Here is a 19,850-nt window from a genome sequence, read left to right as displayed (position 1 = left end):
GGACAGCAGGGGGCCCTGGGGGGGGAGGAGGGTCTGATCCCCTGTCTGCCGTGGCCCGGCCCGGCCCGGGAGTGTGTGTGTGCGCTGATTCACTCTGGCACTGGATGGCAGGAAACATACTGCTCCCTGGGGAGGAGAGAGAGAGAAGACAACCGTCACAGTGAGGGGCACACACACACACACACACACACACACACACACACACAGTGTACTGTCGGGTAGCAGCACAAACTGACACACATTCTCAAAGAGTTATGAAGACAGACTGACAGACACAGACCACACAAGTCTACACACACACACACACACACACATTGAGGGATAGCATCACACAGACGTTGACACAAACAGACACTCAACTAGCAATACAGACTGACACACACACACACACTCCACACACACACAGTGTCACTCACATCGGCGGTAATCCCCCAGACAGTTGTGACAGCGGAGGGGGGAGGGAGGGGAGATCTGTGCAGATAAGCCCGGCTGTGTGTGTGTGTGTGTGTGTGTGTGTGTGTGTGTGTGTGTGTGTGTGTGTGTGTGTGTGTGTGTGTGTGTGTGTGATGGGCCACCCGCTGAACGGTTCTGCTGGGTTCAGGATCTCTCACACCGAGGAACATCAAACCGCTTCCGCTTTTAACAGCCTCGTCGTGGAGCCGTCAGACCTCCTTACCAGATATCACTTTAATTTACCGTGAAATGTTTTGAACCTCGTGGCGGAGAGAGGCAGGCAGGGAGGCGGAGCCAAGCGGGCAGGGAGGCGGAGCCAAGCGGGCAAGGAGACACAGCGCAGGCAGAGCTCTGAGAGGGAGACCCCTGCAGTCTTGGCCAGGAGACCCCTTAGGTCTGAGGGCTTCAACCTGCTGACCTCCTGACCTCCTGACCTCTGACCTCCCACCGCGCCTCAGTGCCCGTCCAAACACCCTGGCCTCGGTACCTACTGCGCGTCGTTGCTAGGTAACAAGATGTTATAATAGGTCTGGTGGCAACCTGAAACCCCCCCCCCCCCTCCTCAGGCCCGCGCTCGACCCACATGAGCGGTTCTGAGAGAGAGAGAGATCACGTGACCTCGTTTGAGAGGAGAGGCTGTTGAGGAGGAGGAGCACCCGGCGGTTCTGAAGTGGCCACTCTCAGACACGCTCGGAGCTGACCTAGTTTGATCCCCGCGCCGGGTCAGCGCCCGGGGGGAGATCAGCTCATTTGGGGATCGTTTGCCGAGCAGCGCCACCATTTCGGGTCGCTAATGCTGTTTGAGGAGGAGGCGGGCCCGGCCGGGCCGGGCCGGGTTTTAATCCTGCTAAGTGGGAGACAGATGGAGGACTGGGGCGAATGGCCGCAGATTAAAAGGGATCTCTGGTAATAGACACGGCTGAAAAGTAGAGTTTATCCAAGACTTAGAGATATCACTCACTCACTCTCTCTCTCTCTCTCACACACACACAGACACAGACACAGGCACACACACACACACACAGTGCAGATGTAGGAAAGGGGTGTACAGTCTTACTATCAGACGATCCTAGGCTGGTCGACTCTCCTCCCAGGCCAGGCTGAAGCTCAGGGGAGACTCCTCCCTGGCTGGAGGTCTGGGGGGCTCAGGGGAGTCTCTCCTCCCTGGCTGGAGGTCTGGGGGGCTCAGGGGAGTCTCTCCTCCCAGGCTGGAGGTCTGGGGGGCTCAGGGGAGTCTCTCCTCCCAGGCCGGAGGTCTGGAGGGCTCAGGGGAGACTCTCCTCCCAGGCTGACAGCAGACGACCTCGTGGGACATGAAAGGTCCCATCAGATTTGCTCCTCTGCACACCGGCTGCCCCTCCAATCACAAGCTGCCCTTTCAAGTTGATAGGAGTGCATGAGTGTGTGTGTGTACGGGGGGGGGGGGGGTGGCGAGAAGGAGAAGAAAAGGCGAGAAGGAGAAGGAGTGAATAAATGACTAAATAAATAAATGAGGGAGGGGGACACCCCTGTGGGGGGGGGACTGTAATCCCCTTTCAGACACTAAGCACAGCAGGGTGAGGAGAGGAGGAGAGGAGAAATGTTTCTCCCTATTGAAAGACTTTCTCCACTTCTAGAGGAAGCTGCTGTAATGGACCATGACGTGTGTGTGTGTGTGTGTGTGTGTGTGAGAGAGAGAGAAGGAGAGGAGCAGAAAGTTGTGTGTGTGAGGACCAGAGTGTGTAGAAGGAATCAAAGATGAGATGAGTAGGTTGTACTGCTGCATATATACTGTGTGTGTGGCTGTTTGGCTTGTTGTTCCTGCGTGTCACTCAACCTCTCCCCACAGAGATGGGGGACCTTTAAAGCCTGGCTCTCTGGCTCCACTTCAGGCCCTTCACACCCCTGTCACTCCCCCCCCTCCCCCCTGCCGCTCCCCCCTCCCCCCCCCCCTCCCTCCCCCCATCGGCCCACATCTATTTATAAGTGACTCACAGTAATGTGTGAGTTTGTGTGAGAGTGTGTGAGAGTGTGTGTGTGTGTGTGTGTGTGTGTGTGTGTGTGTGTGTGTGTGTGTGTGTGTGTGTGTTTGGTGTACGTGTGCTCTGGTTAGGGAGAGGCCCTGCGACAATAACAGCCACCCTCCCTCAAACTAACATACTGTACAGACCAGGGGAGGCTGGACCAGGTAGGACCAGGGGAGGCTGGACCAGGTAGGACCAGGGGAGGCTGGACCAGGTAGGACCAGGGGAGGCTGGGGCAGGTAGGACCAGGGGAGGCTGGGGCAGGTAGGACCAGGGGAGGCTGGGGCAGGTAGGCCCAGGGGAGGCTGGACCACGTAGTACCAGGGGAGGCTGGACTAGGTAGGACCAGGGGAGGCTGGACCACGTAGTACCAGGGGAGGCTGGGGCAGGTAGGCCCAGGGGAGGCTGGACCAGGTAGGCCCAGGGGAGGCTGGACCACGTAGTACCAGGGGAGGCTGGACTAGGTAGGCCCAGGGGAGGCTGCGGCAGGTAGGACCAGGGGAGGCTGGTGGAGGTAGAACCAGGGGAGGGGTGCGTGTGTGTGTGTGCGAGCACACATCTGTTCGGTGGGCTCATCACTGAAGCGTTCTCCCCACCACACCCCATTCCTGTATCCATCCCTTTCATCCCCCTCTTCTGTCTCCTCTGTTCAGACCTGCTCACATCCCTTCTCCTCACATCCCTTCTCCTCACATCCCGTCTGCCTGCCCGTCTGCCTGCCCGTCTGCCTGGCCGTCTGCCTGCCCGCCCGTCCCTTCACTTAACCCAGCAGCATTTCAGCCAATTACGCCCTCTTTCAAAACCCTTTCCTCTCTCCTCCTCTTCCCCCCCCCACCTCCCATGCTCCTCCTCCTCCTCCCTCGTTCCTGGCTGGTCTTTGATGCAGTGACATGACTCATTATTTATTGAGGAGGTGGTTTGTTATTGATAAGAGAACATCAATGGGGAATGTTTGGAATGTGGACATGTGATGCGCACATGAAATAAACAATTGTAGTACTCACAGAGGGATGCCCGTGGATGGGGGGCAGGGAGTGTCTGTGTGTCTGTGTGTGTGTGTGTGTGTGTGTGTGTGTACAGTATATCCAGTTATGAAAAAGAGCATTTCAGGCTGGAGACATCCCTCCAACCCCCCTCTCCACCTCCCTCTCCCATCCCTCTCTCCCCGTCCCTCTCCCCTCCTTCTCTCCCCCTCCCTCTCCCCTCCTTCTCTCCCCTCCCTCTCCCCATCCCTCTCTCCACCTCCCTCTCTCCTCCTCCCTCTCCCATCCCTCTCTCCCCCTCCCTCTCCCATCCCTCTCTCCCCCTCCCTCTCCCTTCCTTCTCTCCCCCTCCCTCTCCCCTCCTTCTCCCCCTCCCTCTCCTGCATCCCTCTTGCCCTCCATTTCATGTTTTGCAATCATACATTATTGACGACCCGTTTCCATTTTTTGGTTGTGAGTGACAGCTTGGTGTCGAGGGTGTGTCTGTGTACACCCCCCCCCCCCCCCCCCCCCAGACAGGCGGGGACACCCAGAGACAAATCTCCCAGCGGAGACACCCAGAGACAAATTACTGACACGGATGCAAGCCTCAGTCTGCCTGAGGATCCTTCAAAGCAGGCGCTGCTCTCACTCATGAAGCTCATGAAGTCACAACTCCCCCATGTGGTCAGGGAGAGGAAGTGCATTCACTGTCAGGCCTGGTACTGTATCCTCAATGGGGTTTAGCTCCCTCTGGTGGCCGGATATGGGAATTGTTGAAGTCTTGCTGTTGAGAAAGGCTGTAATCAGAGCCTCCGCTCCCTCTGGCGCGAGGAGGTGAAGGTCAGCTCAAAACCTTCGGCTGAGGATGAGTTGATGAACCTGACGTGTTTATACGCCATGCTCCTCACAGGGCTCTCCTAAAGGAGCAATAAAAAATACTAAAACAAATCCCGTTTACAATCCCGTTCAGCTTCATTCATCCATGGCCTTTCTTTGACCACGTCAGTACTCGGCAGTCAGTGCTGCTGTGACTCACACTACACTCTTACGCACGATTCCAGGAGCAAGATTCCAAAGCATTTCACAATATCACTTACAGCTGTATGCGATGTACGTGTTTGTGATTTGTGGCTTCTCAAAGGTGACTTCCCTTGCTTGTCCCTACGGTGTTCCATGTCTGACACACTTTCCAGACGTCCCTCTCCTCCTCTTTCCTGACATCCCTCTCTTCCTCTTCCTCTCTTTCAGAGAAGCGCGTGAAGACGCCCGGGCCGAACACCGGCGCCATCATCGGCGGCATCATCGCCGTGATCCTCCTCGCCGCCATCATCGCCGCCGTCGTCCTGATGGTCCGTAAACGCCAGCAGAACGCCGAGAACGGAGAGTGAGTGTTCCGTCTTCCGGATGAACGTTCCGCATTCCACAACGCTCCGCCTTTCTCACCTTTCATAGTTTATGAACCAGGGGAGGCTGGCGGAGGCAGAAATCGGAGGACGGGGCTCATTGTAATGCATGGAACGGAATGAGGAACGGTATAAACACACCCAGCCTCTAATATCTACCTCCACCAGCCTCCCCTGAAATTGGGGTGCCATTCCTCAACTGATTCCACGGATTACAATGAGCTTTCCTCCTGTTTCTGCCTCCACCAGCCTCCTCTGGTATCAATGTATGACTCAGACGCATCAAAACCTTGTGTTCCGTTGTTAGGTACGGATAGAGCTAGGAATGCTAACGCTAACCTCTCCTCCCACATCTTTCTCTCGTCCAATCAGCGGCCCCCCCAAGCACAAGCCCCCTCCCCCGGTGAAGGCTGGCAGCTCCACTGAGATGGTGAGTAATTGCCGCCCTCTCGTCTGGTCCTCAAAGGTCATAAACCACGTTCAGTGCAGTGCTAATGGGGCTAATCTCTGGTCAGTGACCTCTGACCTGATGTTGACCTCTGTGTGACCCCTCAGCTGACCAAGCCTGTTGACTCGGTGACAGAGACCCAGCCACTCAGCAACAAGACCTACTACGAGACCGGCGGAGAGCCTGTCACGGTGAGACTATGTCAAAACTTGAAACGCGTCAGACTCTCTCCATCGTAACATCTTAAGCTTTATGCCCTATTTGACAAATGACCACCTAAAAACCAGACCCAAACTAAACTGCTTCTAAATATGATGATCAGATGCAGAAGCAGGATGCCATTTGATGGGTAACACCTTGAAATTTTGTGTGGATACGCTCAGATCATAGTCCAGACTAACACACTACACATGACAAGGAGATAAAGTAAACAATAATCACATTAATAATACAATTAAAGCGGAATTTGGGCCCAATTATGGGCCCGTCTGGCGGGAGCTACAGTACACAAGACATGTTCACTGTACTACAACATATAATGGGCTTAAAGAGTCTGCAGGGATTGTGGAGCGACAGTGTAACAGCTCCCCACCAACGTTTCTGTGGTATTGGCGGATTGATTTCTCCCGGGCAGGACGGTCACTCTGTTGTCGACATTGTAGCTCGTTACAGAAAGTAGACGAATCAAAAGTATCCCTTTCAAACCTGCATTATTACCTGTTCACTTGAGATTGGTCAGGCTCTTACCTCAGTGGTCTGGATAGTACATGGATAGAACATGGATAGTACATGGATAGAACATGGATAGAACATGGATAGAACATGGATAGTACATGGATAGAACATGGATAGAACATGGGTAGAACATGGATAGTACATGGATAGAACATGGATAGTACATGGATAGAACATGGATAGAACATGGATAGTACATGGATAGTACATGGATAGAACATGGATAGAACATGGGTAGAACATGGATAGTACATTTTGTGATGTAAGCTAGCTAGTACCAATGGCTAGTGTAAACAAAGCTCAGTGTAATTGTGTGTGTGTGTTTATTTATGTGTGTGTGTAATTTTTATTTTAAAAAATCATCATTTAGTAGTAATGGTAATAATAATCCAGTAGTAATGGTGGTGTTCTTGGAGTGTCTAAGTCCCTGATTCAGCCGTGCTCTGTTGGTGTTTCAGGACCTGGACGCCGATGATGACGATAACGATAACACCGGAGGCGGCGCTGCGGCCAACGGTGGCGCCCCCTCTGACCTGGAGGACACGGTGATATATGACAACGTGGACGAGTCTCAGAAGGACTCCCTGCCGCCGTACTCTGCCACGCCCGAGGTGGAGGGTAACCACGGTGATGAGGTGAACCTGGAGCCGCCGTCCACAACCGTGTCCCGTGGCGAGAGCTTCGTTTCCTCCGCCATGTACGTGTAGCAGTGCCGTGACCTGTGACCCCCTCCCCCCCCTCCCCCCGGCACCGAGCCTCGGCTACGGCATAGTGGTCCAGCATCGGCACAACACCGGCCTCCTGGGCGCCTCCTGGGCGTGGCCGAACCTTAATGCAGTTTTTCCCACTCTTGCTAATTTTGGCAATAGTCCAGTAATCGAACTTGAAGCAGGTTGTTAGCATGTTAGCATGTAGCAGCCATTTTCAGACCAAAAAACAGTTGTCTGAGGTTTTGGCAGTTTGGGTAAAGGATGTGGGAGTAAGTTCCGGTTGCTCTGCGACATCACAACATGACTTTAGACTCATGATTCATGTTTTAGTTTCGAAACAGTTTCTGTCTGAATCGCAAGAGTTGGCATTACTGCATATTAGGGTCATAAAATGTGTCATTTTGGTTTACAGAAAAGCACACAGAACATACGCAATTATCAGTGCGAGTGCCGTATTCCCCACAAGACATAATACCGCCAACATTTGTCAAATTAACGTCAAAATATAAGGAATGTATTTTCAGTATGTCAAGATACACAGCATGTATGGGAAGATACTGCCATTATTACCATTTTATGATTACATTAAAGTGGTTATGTTCTCTAATACGTGCTGGATATTTTACATATAGCAAAATATGTATTTTTATATTTTGTATTTTAGTCTGATTTTAAAGCCTTTTCTGTATTGATACACACGTATGTGAAAAATGGCATTGATGAACAATTATGCTTGACCGTCTCAAGTGGGTCCTTATTAGATGTCAGAGTACCAAATGATCAGTGAACACTGTAAATAATATTGATGATTAATATATTGTTGGTGAAATGTGTGCACATAAAAAAAATACATTTGAGTGTTGGTGTTTCCAGTGCCTCTTCGTAGGGGTGTGTCAGTTTCCACGTGAAATTGAAAAGTGTCAATTTTTGCTTTAACGGGTATATTGAGGTTTCACGATGCTGATGTTTTGAATCCCAAAAAAATACGGTGTGGATTTTACTCCTTCTATTCTGCATGGCATGATTGGTGGCTTGTTAAACACACTTGTTAAACACAGTTGGCTTGATTTTCCCACGGCCGTTCTACAGGCTCTCCTGTCTTCATTTTGAATGTTGTTAAACTCGTTGCATTCCTCCGCCTCAGGGGAGGCTGGTGCAGGTAGAAATCGGAGGACGGGCTCACTGTAATGCATGGAATGGAATAGTTTGATACCCATTCCTCATCCCGCTCCATGCGTTACACTGAGCCTGTCCCGTCCTCCGATTTCTACCTCCACCGGCCTCCGTTCCTCCACCTACAGTATGGTCCACTTCAAGCACCAGGACTCCTGATGCAGAGCAGCAGGGAGGCGTTCAGACGCCAGCTAGTGCAGCAGGCAGCCAGTGGGAGATAATGGACCTCCCACAGAGAGCACAGCCTTTACACAGACGGCTGAATCGGGTCCTTGCTCAGTTATATGAACAAGGCTAAGGGTCTCGCGTGCCAAAGAGCTTGAACCGCACAAACCGATGAGGGCACACTGTCGTCACGGCGACGTGATCCTGGACCGTATTGATCTAGTAGCTTGTTGACAGAACGAGAGACAGAGAGCACATGACCGAGAACAAAAGCACATGAACATATGGAAATGTATGTATGTTGATAGCAGGGGAGGCCGGTGGAGGCAGAAATCGGAGGCCGGGCTCATTGTAATGCACGGGATGCGTCTGTTCCATGCATCACAATGAGTCCGCCCTCCGATTTCTGCCTCCGCCAGCCTCCCCTGGTACATACAGTAGATGAATAGATACTATAGATATAGATATAGATATATAGATAGACAGACAGACCAGAGGAATAGATAGTATAGATATAGATGGATAGATAGACAGACCAGAGGAATAGATAGTATAGATATAGATAGACAGATGGATTAAAAGATAAGACAGGCCAGACGAATAGAGAGAGAGATTGCATCTACTGCCTGCCACCCTCATCCTTCCTTCATCCTCACATTCCTCACCGCCGGTGCATCAATGCAATACTTGTCGTTTCTGATGTGACAATCACTTTTGAACTAACTGTCATCGGCTTTGGTGGTCTCTGTTGTTTCTTTAAAGGGGAGTGTCTCCATTGTTTCTTTAAAGGGGAGTGTCTCCATTGTTTCTTTAAAGGGGAGTGTCTCCGGTGTTTCTTTAAAGGGGAGTGCCTCCAGTGTGTCTTTAAAGGGGAGTGCCTCCAGTGTTTCTTTTAAGGTTATGTCTGCATGCTGCATGGAACTATGGGTAGATCAATCTTTTGTTGTGTGCAAAAAAAAATAAAGTGGTGCCGCGATTGGCCGTGGATCACAACGGCGGCACAGTAACAGACAATCACGTGTAATTTATATCCCTTACACAGGTCAGAGTTCAAAAGGGAAATGAATAGTGAACATTTTTTGTTTTATTTGTTCACTTGTTTTATTGTAAAACTGTGATTCCATTTTTTTTCTATTTTTTTTATTTTATTTTTTTAAAGATGTATTGTTTTATTTTTTTTAAAGGGTATTTTATGTATTGTTTCATATTGTTGTCAATATATACTGTTTAACGTATTGTCGAGAGCCTGAACACAAGTATACAAGAAATCATTGGAGACACATGATTAGTCTGTTATCAGAGACCAATAACTTAGTTTGTTTTGTTGCGTTCTCCTGTTCGTGAGGCGTCTGTTTCCAGTTCCCTCCGCTGCAGGAACTGCAGTGTGTTTCGCTAAGCACTTCGTCTTCCCTTCCCTGATAGGTTTGATGCCAGAAATATTAAACTGTGAATATTGGCAACAATGCTCGCCAGAGCTCCGTCTCCTCCCGTTTAGCCACGCAGCGCCGCTGTTTCTGTCACCAAGCCAGACGTGCCTTCGTTACGTTATTTTTTGGTTTATTCATTTTTTAATTTTTCACATACATTTTCTGTCTTATTAAAGGAAGCTGTAGACACATGGGGGTGACCTCTTGACCTCTGACTGTGTGGGAAGCCAGACACTGGGGATCATGTTTTAGTGACTTTTTATTCACAGGTCTTTCATTTTGTTGCTTTTTGGGGAAACTTGTTCTATGTTTTATGGACCATTGTCTTGTCGAATAAAATGTAAACCAAAGACCCCTCAGATGTCGTTATTCTGTTCGCCTCAGCAGCAGCCACAGTGGCACCTGGGGAGGCTGGTGGAGGTAGAAATCGGAGGACAGGCTCATTGTAATGCATGGAATGGAATGGTATCAAACGTGTCCTCCGATTTCTACCTCTACCAGCCTCCCCTGCAGCATGCAGCCTCCCATAGATGACCAAAATGAGTCACTGAGAAGATCACATCCTGCTGCGTCCGTATGTCCTGTGGTAACAACCACTGCTTGCCTTTATTTACCCTGTACATGACAGGCGAGGCTGGTGGAGGTAGAAATCGGAGGACAGGCTCATTGGAATGGAATGGAATGAGGAATGCTATCAAACACCATTCCTGATTCCGTTCCAAAGTTTACAATGAGCCCATCCTCCCCTGCACTACCCAGAGATATTATGCACTCTGTCTTTGTGTCTGACAGCAATATCCATTAGGATGAGTCATGCATGAAAGAATAAGAGGCCAGAAGCCTTTTCTTTAAATACCTTTATTTCTTCCCTGATAACTTTGAAGACAAATGCCAATAATGTGAAACAACCAACTGAAAAAATGTTATTATTGCGAGCTGATAATTATACTCATTAAAGTGATGACAGTGTGACACATTTTGTAATCATGTTCTACATTCTGACATAAATCCGTTTTAAAGTATGATGGATGCCCAGGGATGACCGTAGTCTTCGTAAAGCTTGTGGTAATTTGAACAAAAAAAGCAACAACTCTGCATACAGGTCTATATAAATCTGAAATGGGCGTCAAAACAATCAGGCATTTCAAAAGTAGAGATTCAAACCGGAGAACAAACAACCCTTAAGACAGTCAGGACACCGAAAACCCAGTCTTGCATCTGCATAAACATCTTTAGTCATCTGGATAGAGCTTAGCTTTACATTCCCCATATTGGCATGTCCAGCTTCAGGGTGGGTTTGGATGAGAGACCCTGAGGTGGGGAGTCAGGGTGGGAGACCCTGCGGTGGGGAGTCAGGGTGGGAGACCCTGAGGTGGGGAGTCAGGGTGGGAGACCCTGCGGTGGGGAGTCAGGGTGGTCTTTCTTCATGTGAGTCTGTGTCTCAGGCCACAGTGCTTATATACACATACATGACATCAGCTCCGTAGTTCATAAGAGCCTCGTGACCGTGAATAAAACCTTTACAAGACCATACGCAACATATTCAACCATACAAACCCTCATCTCATTATACCACTCAATAGTCTTTTGTCTTTTTTATTTAATTTCTCTCCCAAACAAGCCGTCCTGTCTGATGATTGTGTGCTCTAGTGTAGGGGTGGGGGGGGGGACGGGTCTCTGGATCAGCAGCAGCCACAGTGGAAGTCTGCGTTGGGGTCTTGCAGGAGGCTCTTGCGGTCGCAGTGCAGGCAGTCCAGATGGTACCAGGCGTCGCAGACGTCACACTGGATCCACTGGACCGTCTCCTGCTGTGGCAGACGGCACCGCGGCGCGGCACACGGCTCCACCCCCTGCGCCGGACCCTCCCCCTCCTCGTCATCGTCATCATCTGAAGAGGAAGAGGAGGAGCTGGAGGAGGATGAGGAGGAGCATGAGGAGGAGGATGAGGAGGAAGAGGGGGATGGGAGGGATGGCCGTGGAGGAGGAGGGTGCTTCCTGGGTCGGCCGCGGCGCTTGCTGTAGAGGAGAGGAAGAGAGGGATGGACACGTTTTATTTAAAGACACACTACAGGATTTACGCCGCTCATTTTTTTACACCGAATTTTGGCTTAAGTGTTGACTGTATGGTTCATGATGTTAATGGATTTCTTATCTCGTTAGATGACAGTCCTTAGTTTAAAACTAACTTTAAAACAACAAGCTTTTGCTCATGGTAGTGGGGAGAAGAGGAGGCTGGTGGAGGTGGAAATCGGAGGACAGGCTCATTGTAATTCATTCCATGCATTGCAATGCGTTTGATACCATTCCTCATTCCATTCAATACAATGAGCTCGTCCTCCGATTTCTACCTCCACCGGCCTCCCCTGGGGTCGTCACAGGAAGGCAGTCTCACCCAGTGGTGACGTGAAATCTGGCAAATTGCCCCCTTCCTCTCTCCTCCTTACACAGCCTTAGGGATGGTGAGGCCAGGCTGTAGCTCTCTCCTCCCACCACCAGGGGGGAGTACACCGGGGAGCTGTGAGCCCTCTGCCTTCCCCGCAAGGACCCTGATGAAAACCCCCTCTGCTGGCGGAAGGCTGAGAGACTCATATTCGGGCCCGTCCGGTGACCCGGGTCGATCGCTCGCCTCTGAGTGGACGTGAAGGTCACATGGTTTGGTTTGGCGTTGGCCACAACGGCGTGGCAGCTTCCCACAGGCTTGGTCACGGACACGTGGCGTTTCAGATCAAACTGATGTTTCCTCACGTCCGGCTCCGCCTTCACCAGCTGGGGGTGGAACCCCTCCGATTCGGATTTGTAAAGGCGCCTCCTCTTCCTCCCGCGGGCCCTCTGTCCATCCTCCGCGACCCGCTGACCTCTGGCCTCGTCAGAGCTGTCGTCGTCCTCCAGGAGGACCGTGTGGGCCGACTTGCGCCGGCTCTTGGACGAGAGCGGGACCGATTTGGATGAGGAGACGGAGGAGGCGGGGGGAAAGGGGGGCGGCGTGGAGGGCGGGATCAGGGAGCTGAAGGGAGGAGGGGCGGAGGCGGAGGCGGGGTCCGTGGCGTGGCCATCCGTCTTCTTAAACGTCCAGGGACTTCCCTTCATCTTGCTCAGGCTGCCGATAGAGTTCAGGATGACCGTGGCCCGGTTGATGGACAGGGTGGAGAGGTCCAGGTTGGCCGCGGCTTTGCGGTCCAGGCTGGTCCTGATCCGGTTCTGGAGGTCCGAGGAGAAGGAGCCGGCCTTGGGGATGGTGATGGCGTCGAAGTCCAGCGGCCGCACCAGAACCTTCTGGAACAGGAAGTAGAACTCCGGGCTCCCTCGGTCCGACTGGCCGCCGAAGGAGAGCGTGTCACCGTCCGAGAGCTCCCATTGGACGCCTGGCTGGAGGCGGACCTCGTTCACCCACGTCCCTGGATGTCGGAGAAGAAGAGCACTCGTTACCGTCAAAACTAAAATCTAATCTAATCTAATCTGTGACATCGCATACAGCTGTAATTGACATATTGAAATGCTTTGGGATCTTACTCCTCATTCAACAACAATCAATACATCAACAATATAACAAAACAGTGTCAATAGGTGTAGTGTCAGTAGCAGCAGTAATGACATGTCATAATAAACAATAGTCACACAATGTCAAGTGTAGCAGCAATATTTGACGGTAATAATGCAAAGGTGCAATGAATGTAGTGGCAATAATATGTCGGGGAGTGAAAGAAGCAGTGAGGTCCTGAAATGACAGAATAGCTGAATACTGATGTCGACATTTACTGCAACAAACAGACAAACTGAGGTGAGGAAACGTGAATCCACTCTGACAGTCAGTCTCACGTAGCCAGACACCCTAACCCACCTTACACATGGAGGAGCCCAGACACCTTACACATGGAGGAGGCTGACTTAGAGACAGGAGCCCAGACACTTTACACATGGAGGAGGCTGACTGAGACACTTTACACATGGAGGAGCCCAGACACCCTAACCCACCTTACACATGGAGGAGCCCAGACACCCTAACCCACCTTACACATGGAGGAGCCCAGACACCCTAACCCACCTTACACATGGAGGAGCCCAGACACCCTAACCCACCTTTACACATGGAGGAGCCCAGACACCCTAACCCACCTTTACACATGGAGGAGCCCAGACACCTTACACATGGAGGAGGCTGACTGAGACACTTTACACATGGAGGAGGCTGACTGAGAGACAGGAGCCCAAAACCCACGTCAGAGTCCTCTTTAATCGTCCTAATAAGGCCATGTTCACACCTCCACAGTGAAGTGTCCTCTGATTAACATAAGGCCATGTTGACACCTCCATAGTGAAGTGTACTCTGATTAACAGATCATAAAATGTGAGATGAAGTAAAGATTCAAGTGCACTTTAACGGTGTGAGCTGAAGTAAAGACCCGTCTCTTTAGGCTACACCTGGGCTCCTTTCCTCTGACCTCTCCACCCCCTAACACCCTCTATCTATCTATCCATCCCTCTATCCATCCCCCTCTCCTCCTCAGACCTCTCCACACCCTAACACCCTCTATCTATCCATCTCTCTATCCATCCCCCTCTCCACCCTCTATCTATCCATCCCTCTATCCATCCCCCTCTCCTCCTCCTCCGACCTCTAAAGGTGGTAACAGGTAAAAGGCGGTAAGGTACGGTACGGCAAGGTAAGGTAAGGTTCTCACCATGTGTGCTGCGGTCCTTGATCAGCACCTTCCAGCCCTCCTCCACCGCCCCCTCCGCCTCCCTCCCAGCATGCAGTTCAGCATGGATCCGGGACACGGACACAGAGTCCAGCGTGACGTCACACAGCTCGGCGGCTCGGCCCAGCCGGAACACAGAGTGGGTCAGAGCGGGCCTGAAGGTGTACAGGTCCCGGGACGAGTCCACAGAGGACAGGCCGATCCTCAGCAGCTGGAAGCAGGGCTGCACCCCGGACAGCATGGTGAATCACAGACTCCCACCGCAGCCAATCAGCCAATCAGAGACAGCGTTGTTAGATATGTCCCATGATTGGATAGCACTTAGATTAATGTGAGAGGAGCCTTCTCTTGTGTGGGGATAGCTTCAGTGTTAGTCGCTGGTGTTGTACGATATATGAATACAAACGCAACATATAAAACCAGATTTGGTTTACAATCTGCACCACCACTATATGTGGATAATTAATCAGGTGGTATATGCCACCTAAAATATTAATATTTGCTACTATATGTAGTCCACTATCTGATTAAAATGTAAACAGCCACAGGTTGTGGGGGCTCAGGAGAGGCGGCTTGCTGTTCGACCTGAAAGACACAGAAAAGGAAAACTTGATGTGACAATATCACAAACAGACGACTTTTGTTTAGCATGCACAGATAAAGACAGTAATCATTCATTATTCATAGACTATGCAGAGGGCAAGCTGACAGACACGAGTTTGTACATTATATATGAGACTTTGAGACAAATATATATATAAGAACTGTCGTGTCATCCAAAGAGAATAGAAAGATGGTCATGCATGCATCCACCAGATGACTGACAGCGCCGACTTGCTAACTTTAGCTAATAGCTTGTTGCAGTGGACAAGTCAATCGGTTTTGTTCTATCGCATACAAATAGTTTATCCAATGCAATAATTATTTTTCCAAGTACATTCAACTAGCTATTTATCATAATGCTACAATAAAACTAATGGAAGCTTGCCAATATGCAAAATATTCGGCACAATAGTAAGCATTTCACACAAGGCGCAGCCAGCTGGAGAGGTCCTGGGAATCCAGAACGAAAGTCATACCTCCACATAAAACACTGCTTCAACCAGGTCCGTTTCAACTCTCACCCACTCCCTAAAACACGATGCCTTTACATCAATAGGTTCAACATTGTCTCAAGATATAAAGTCTTCTGATAAGTTGCGACTTCTGCCCGATTTAGAAGTCGTTTTTTTGTCGCTTTCCGCAGGTTTTCGCGTTCTTTTCCCCAGGAAGTCCTTTGAAATTTGGCGCGCCAGCTCGAGCCTCTTTGCGCTAGAACCGACGCCACTTCCGCCGCCGGTGTTCCTGTCGGTCAGTCAGAGCTGCAGGAGCCACATGTCACAACCTCGTCACACTGGACGGGCCATCATTCTGCTTTAGTTTGATTATTAATTCATTAATTATTGTTTACTTTATCTCCTTGTCATGTGTAGTGTGTTATTCTGAACTATGATCTGAGCATATCCACACACAACTTCAAGGTGTTACCCATCACATAGCATCCTGCTTCTGCACCTGATCATCATATTTATCATGTTAGAAGCAGTTCAGTTTGGGTCTGTTTTTAGGCGGAAATTAGTCAAATAGGGCATTCGGCAGAAGAGGTTAACTAACTCTTGAGTTATTCGTTAGACTATCTCAAGCTTTAGAATTGTCATGAGACAATAACTTCTCACCCAGTCGTCACTCTAGTAGCCTAGAGTTTTCTACTTGTTTGCCCAAAGGCTTTACCATTCTAGTTTATTGACATTTAGTTAAGCCAAGTCATTCATATAAAAAAGGAACTGACATATATTCAACTACACGTTTACCATCTACAGGTAGAAGGTCAAGACTTTGGTGGGAGTGTTTTGAATCTATCCCAGACAGCACGCAACGAAAAATAACAGTATCCATTTGTTGCTGTCTCTTCAAAATTGTTTTAATTAACATAGTCATTCATTACAGAAAAAAAAGCTTTACAAAAGTCTGTGCATGATGCCAAAAAGGTATTACAGAGTATAAATTGTTAATTAACTATTAATTCTAGCATAAAAGGGCAAAGCTGTCTGTTCATGATAGTGAAGTATTATAAAAGTCAATGACAACAGCTGCAGCCTGATAACCGTGGGGGGTGAAACCCAGAGAAATGGGAATGAAACAAACAAGCTTTAATCAAACTACAAACTGACATGTATTCTCTTAAATTAACAAACGCTCAGCTTTCAAGTCAAACAAACACCAGTTAAATCATGTGTGACTCAAATGAAATAACAGGGGAGAAATGCAAATGAACAACAATACAAGCTTGCGTGCCTGTGTTAATTCACTGGAACATTATTTCTTGAATTAATGTGACATCGTTTCCCACTGAGGCACCTGAATAAACCTTCAAGGTAGAACATTCAGCTGACATCAGCTCTGGACCTGTCAGGTGTGAGAAGATAACCCTGAAGCTGATAAGCTGGACATATTGCGGAGGACTGTGAGTCTTCTGTTGTGTGACTTTAAAGGTTATGGCGTTGACCGTCTGCGCTGAGATCGGTCTAGGAACGAATGCCCATACGTCAGCGCCATCGGCACACATTCTCTGCGTACAGTACGTGAGCATAGCAGTGGGAGGCTGGCGGAGGTAGAAATCGGAGGACGGGCTCATTGCAATGCACGCAACGGAATGAGGAACGGTATGAAACACAACTCATGTCACGGGATTGCTCATTCCGTTCCATGGATTACAATGAGCCCCGTCCTCCGATTTCTACCTCCGCCAGCCTCCCCTGGAGTATAGGCATAGCATAATGACGCCCCCCGGCAGTGCCTCACAAGCTTGCATACAGTACCATGTCGCCTGACACCAAATAAGAAAACAGAATCATTGTTCCAGACACACGCCCACCTTCTAGCATTCTGAACTATCATTCTCTCCCAGTCTCTCCCAGTGCTCTCTCTCACAATGACATGGATCACTGGTTATACCCAATTAAATGACTGGTTCAGTAAACCATAAACAAACAAGAAACTGGTTGACATACTGGATACAAAAATAGCAGAGCTCATATTGTGACGGCTTGTGTGTAGGTGAAAACACTGTAGTCTGAGCCAGAGTAGTATTGACAATCAGAATACTTCCTTCACTTCATGGACAGACACCAACAGGATAGGATCTACAGTGCAGTTCAAACAATATTCCTCTAGAGGCGCCCAACTGATTAGCATGCTGCAGTCATTCTTAGGCATAGAAGCTAGTACATCTGGTACAAATATTCAAGCATGTCTTAGCATTTTAGAAAAAAAAACATTCTCAGGTGCTGAAACTTCTGGGGTGATGATATGTGGTGCAGCAGAGAGGCTTTCTACCACTAAGCATCTTCTCAGTCACTTAGTCGAAGACATCTCTTACATTATATATCGTGAACTAACTACTGTGAAGTAGCAGAAGGTTAAATGCTAAATAGTAAAAGGATAAATGCTGCCATTTAGGGATATCAAATATTGCATAAGCCTTGCAGTAAGAAACAGTTTGGGCTTCGCACATGCAACATATATCTATATACAAGAATTCTTGAGGGGGAGCTGTGGATTTTGTGTTCGTAAGGAGGAGTACAGTGTGTGTGTGTGTGTGTGAGTAGTCGACCTTTTTACCCTGTGTGTTTGCATGAACTTTCAGTGTGACAACACTGATATTGCTAAAGAGTCAATCCAAAATCCATCCTCCAATTTTCTAACATAGGACACTTGTTAATGCCCATTATAAGACCACCGGTTCACTAAGTTGTTACCTGATAAGAAAGATATCATGATTTAGGGGCTTTTACATTGACCTCATAGCCAAAGATTTCAAACCTCTAAAATAGTATAGGCCTACAAATTTAGCACCAACTAAACACCACACATTTAAGGAATTGTACAAAACAAAACCAAGATAATAAACTTTAAGTCATAGTTATTTAGTAGTTTACACACTTAAAATATTTCCAATGCTCAGTAGCTCAGGATGCATTCACATGAACCAAATAACCTGCTTCTGGGGGGGGGGGGGGCGGGGGGGCGTATTTACAATAGCTGCAATTCAATATCTGTCGTTTTGATTAACTGTAACCCTTTTTCCGTTAAAAATGCTCATGAAATTACATTTGTGCTTTTTTCGGTCACACACCGAGCGCTTTGATTACCTCTCACAGACATCTTAGATCTGTTTCCACATGAGGTAGCGGGATTGCTAGCAGACGTTGTCCTTAACAACAACAAAAACAACAACCGTGGCCCATCCCATAATGCTGGAGGTTATGACACCGCTTCATGTCCCTTTGACCCTTGACCTCTGTGTTGTTATAACTGATTCATGCACACACACAAGCTATCAACACACAGTACAGAATGCCCTTTGTAGAATACAAACCCTGATCAGAGCAGAGCTGGATAGGAAGGCAGTCCTAATGGAATGGTTTGGTAGGCAGTGTGACGGTGTATCAGCGTGATTTGGATGTATTTTAAAGGTTCTTTTTTTGAGTAGGGTAGAGAAGAAAGACAGGAAGTAAGGAGGAGAGGGTATGTCAGCAGGGCATTGGCCGGATTCTAACCCATGCCGACATGGGCATATGTGTGCACTGTAGGCCATGGTGCTAGACAATCGGACCACCCCAGGCCATGGTGCTGGACCACTGGACCACCCCAGGCCACATTTGAATGTATTTTGATATTCGAAAAAAACGGTCAATAATATCAACAGAAACTTCAAATAGACACTACCCTCAGATGTCAAGAAAGGAGGTCTGTACAGTAGCCAATGTCTGTTGTGTGTATGTGTGGCTTCCTTTTCACTTTTAGTCATGCGATCTGCAACGTCATCCAGTACATTGTGTTTGTGAAAGACGCCGCTCGGAGGTGGAACAGGGTACTGCGTTGGTCAGAACATAATGTGGGATTGAAATAAATGAATCAGACACAGACAGCCAGAGATGAAGACAGGACCAAGTCATGAGTGCCCTGGACCTCATTATACAACCGGTTGATGCATTGTGATTGGGTCGAGAGGCGTTCGAAGCTTCGTGATTTTATAACAATAATGATGATATCCCTACGCCACGGTAGATTTGTGTATCATGTTCCCTTGACAACACTTGTAGTTTTGGGAACTACATTTCCCATCTCACGGCAGAAACCGCCAGATGTGTTGTGTAACTGATATATAACAGCCATAAAGCCCTCAAGGCGGTGATTTACCTTCACTGTGGTCATTTGGTCGGAGGTTTGCCGGCAAACTGCCTAACAACTCCCCCTCCCCCGTGACAATATTGATGATAAATCACGGCCTGTCTGGCATTATTGCTTACGTAGCTGTCTTCGTACGCACAGACTCTCCATTTGATGCGTTGACAGTCTTGTCAGGAGAGGCGTTCAGCTCATTTTGGCACACAGGGGAGTCACAGGCAGAAACAACGACAAAGAGAGGCTGAAATCATGCAAGCCATTCATTCTCAACAGGTCCATTGTGTCTTCTTTCATCATTCCTGGGTGTGTGTGTCTGCAGACAGCAACCATCCAGACATGTGGGTCCCTTAGAAACATCAGTCTCACGCCCACCTGCAGTGGCAGGGAGGGGGGGAGGGGAGGGGGGGGGCTGTGGTGAGGAAGGGTGCCCTCATGTGGGCGT

General features: G+C 49.0%; 2 protein-coding genes across 2 annotated transcripts in view; one reads left to right on the top strand and one right to left on the bottom strand.

Moving 5' to 3' along the window:
• pvrl2l (PVR cell adhesion molecule related 2 like) overlaps positions 1 to 9,835 on the top strand; it is a 78,905-nt gene extending 69,070 nt beyond the window's left edge. The window contains 4 exon segments of the mRNA XM_083680753.1: positions 4,670 to 4,805; positions 5,197 to 5,254; positions 5,380 to 5,463; positions 6,466 to 9,835. Coding sequence (XP_083536879.1) covers positions 4,670 to 4,805; positions 5,197 to 5,254; positions 5,380 to 5,463; positions 6,466 to 6,714 — 527 coding nt within the window. The 3' untranslated portion in view covers positions 6,715 to 9,835.
• A 517-nt stretch (positions 9,836 to 10,352) lies between these two features.
• Positions 10,353 to 14,704, bottom strand: tcf19l (transcription factor 19 (SC1), like). The gene is made up of 3 exons (XM_083680752.1): positions 14,162 to 14,704; positions 11,875 to 12,877; positions 10,353 to 11,498 (listed from the first exon to the last, which is right to left on the bottom strand). The coding sequence occupies exons 1-3, from the start codon at positions 14,418 to 14,420 to the stop codon at positions 11,165 to 11,167; spliced, it is 1,596 nt and encodes a 531-aa protein (XP_083536878.1). The 5' UTR covers positions 14,421 to 14,704; the 3' UTR covers positions 10,353 to 11,164.
• Positions 14,705 to 19,850: the final 5,146 nt, after the last annotated feature.

Source organism: Argentina silus (genome assembly GCF_951799395.1).
Source record: "Argentina silus genome assembly, chromosome: 11".
NCBI lineage: Eukaryota > Metazoa > Chordata > Actinopteri > Argentiniformes > Argentinidae > Argentina > Argentina silus.
This window is presented reverse-complemented; position numbering and strand designations above follow the sequence as displayed.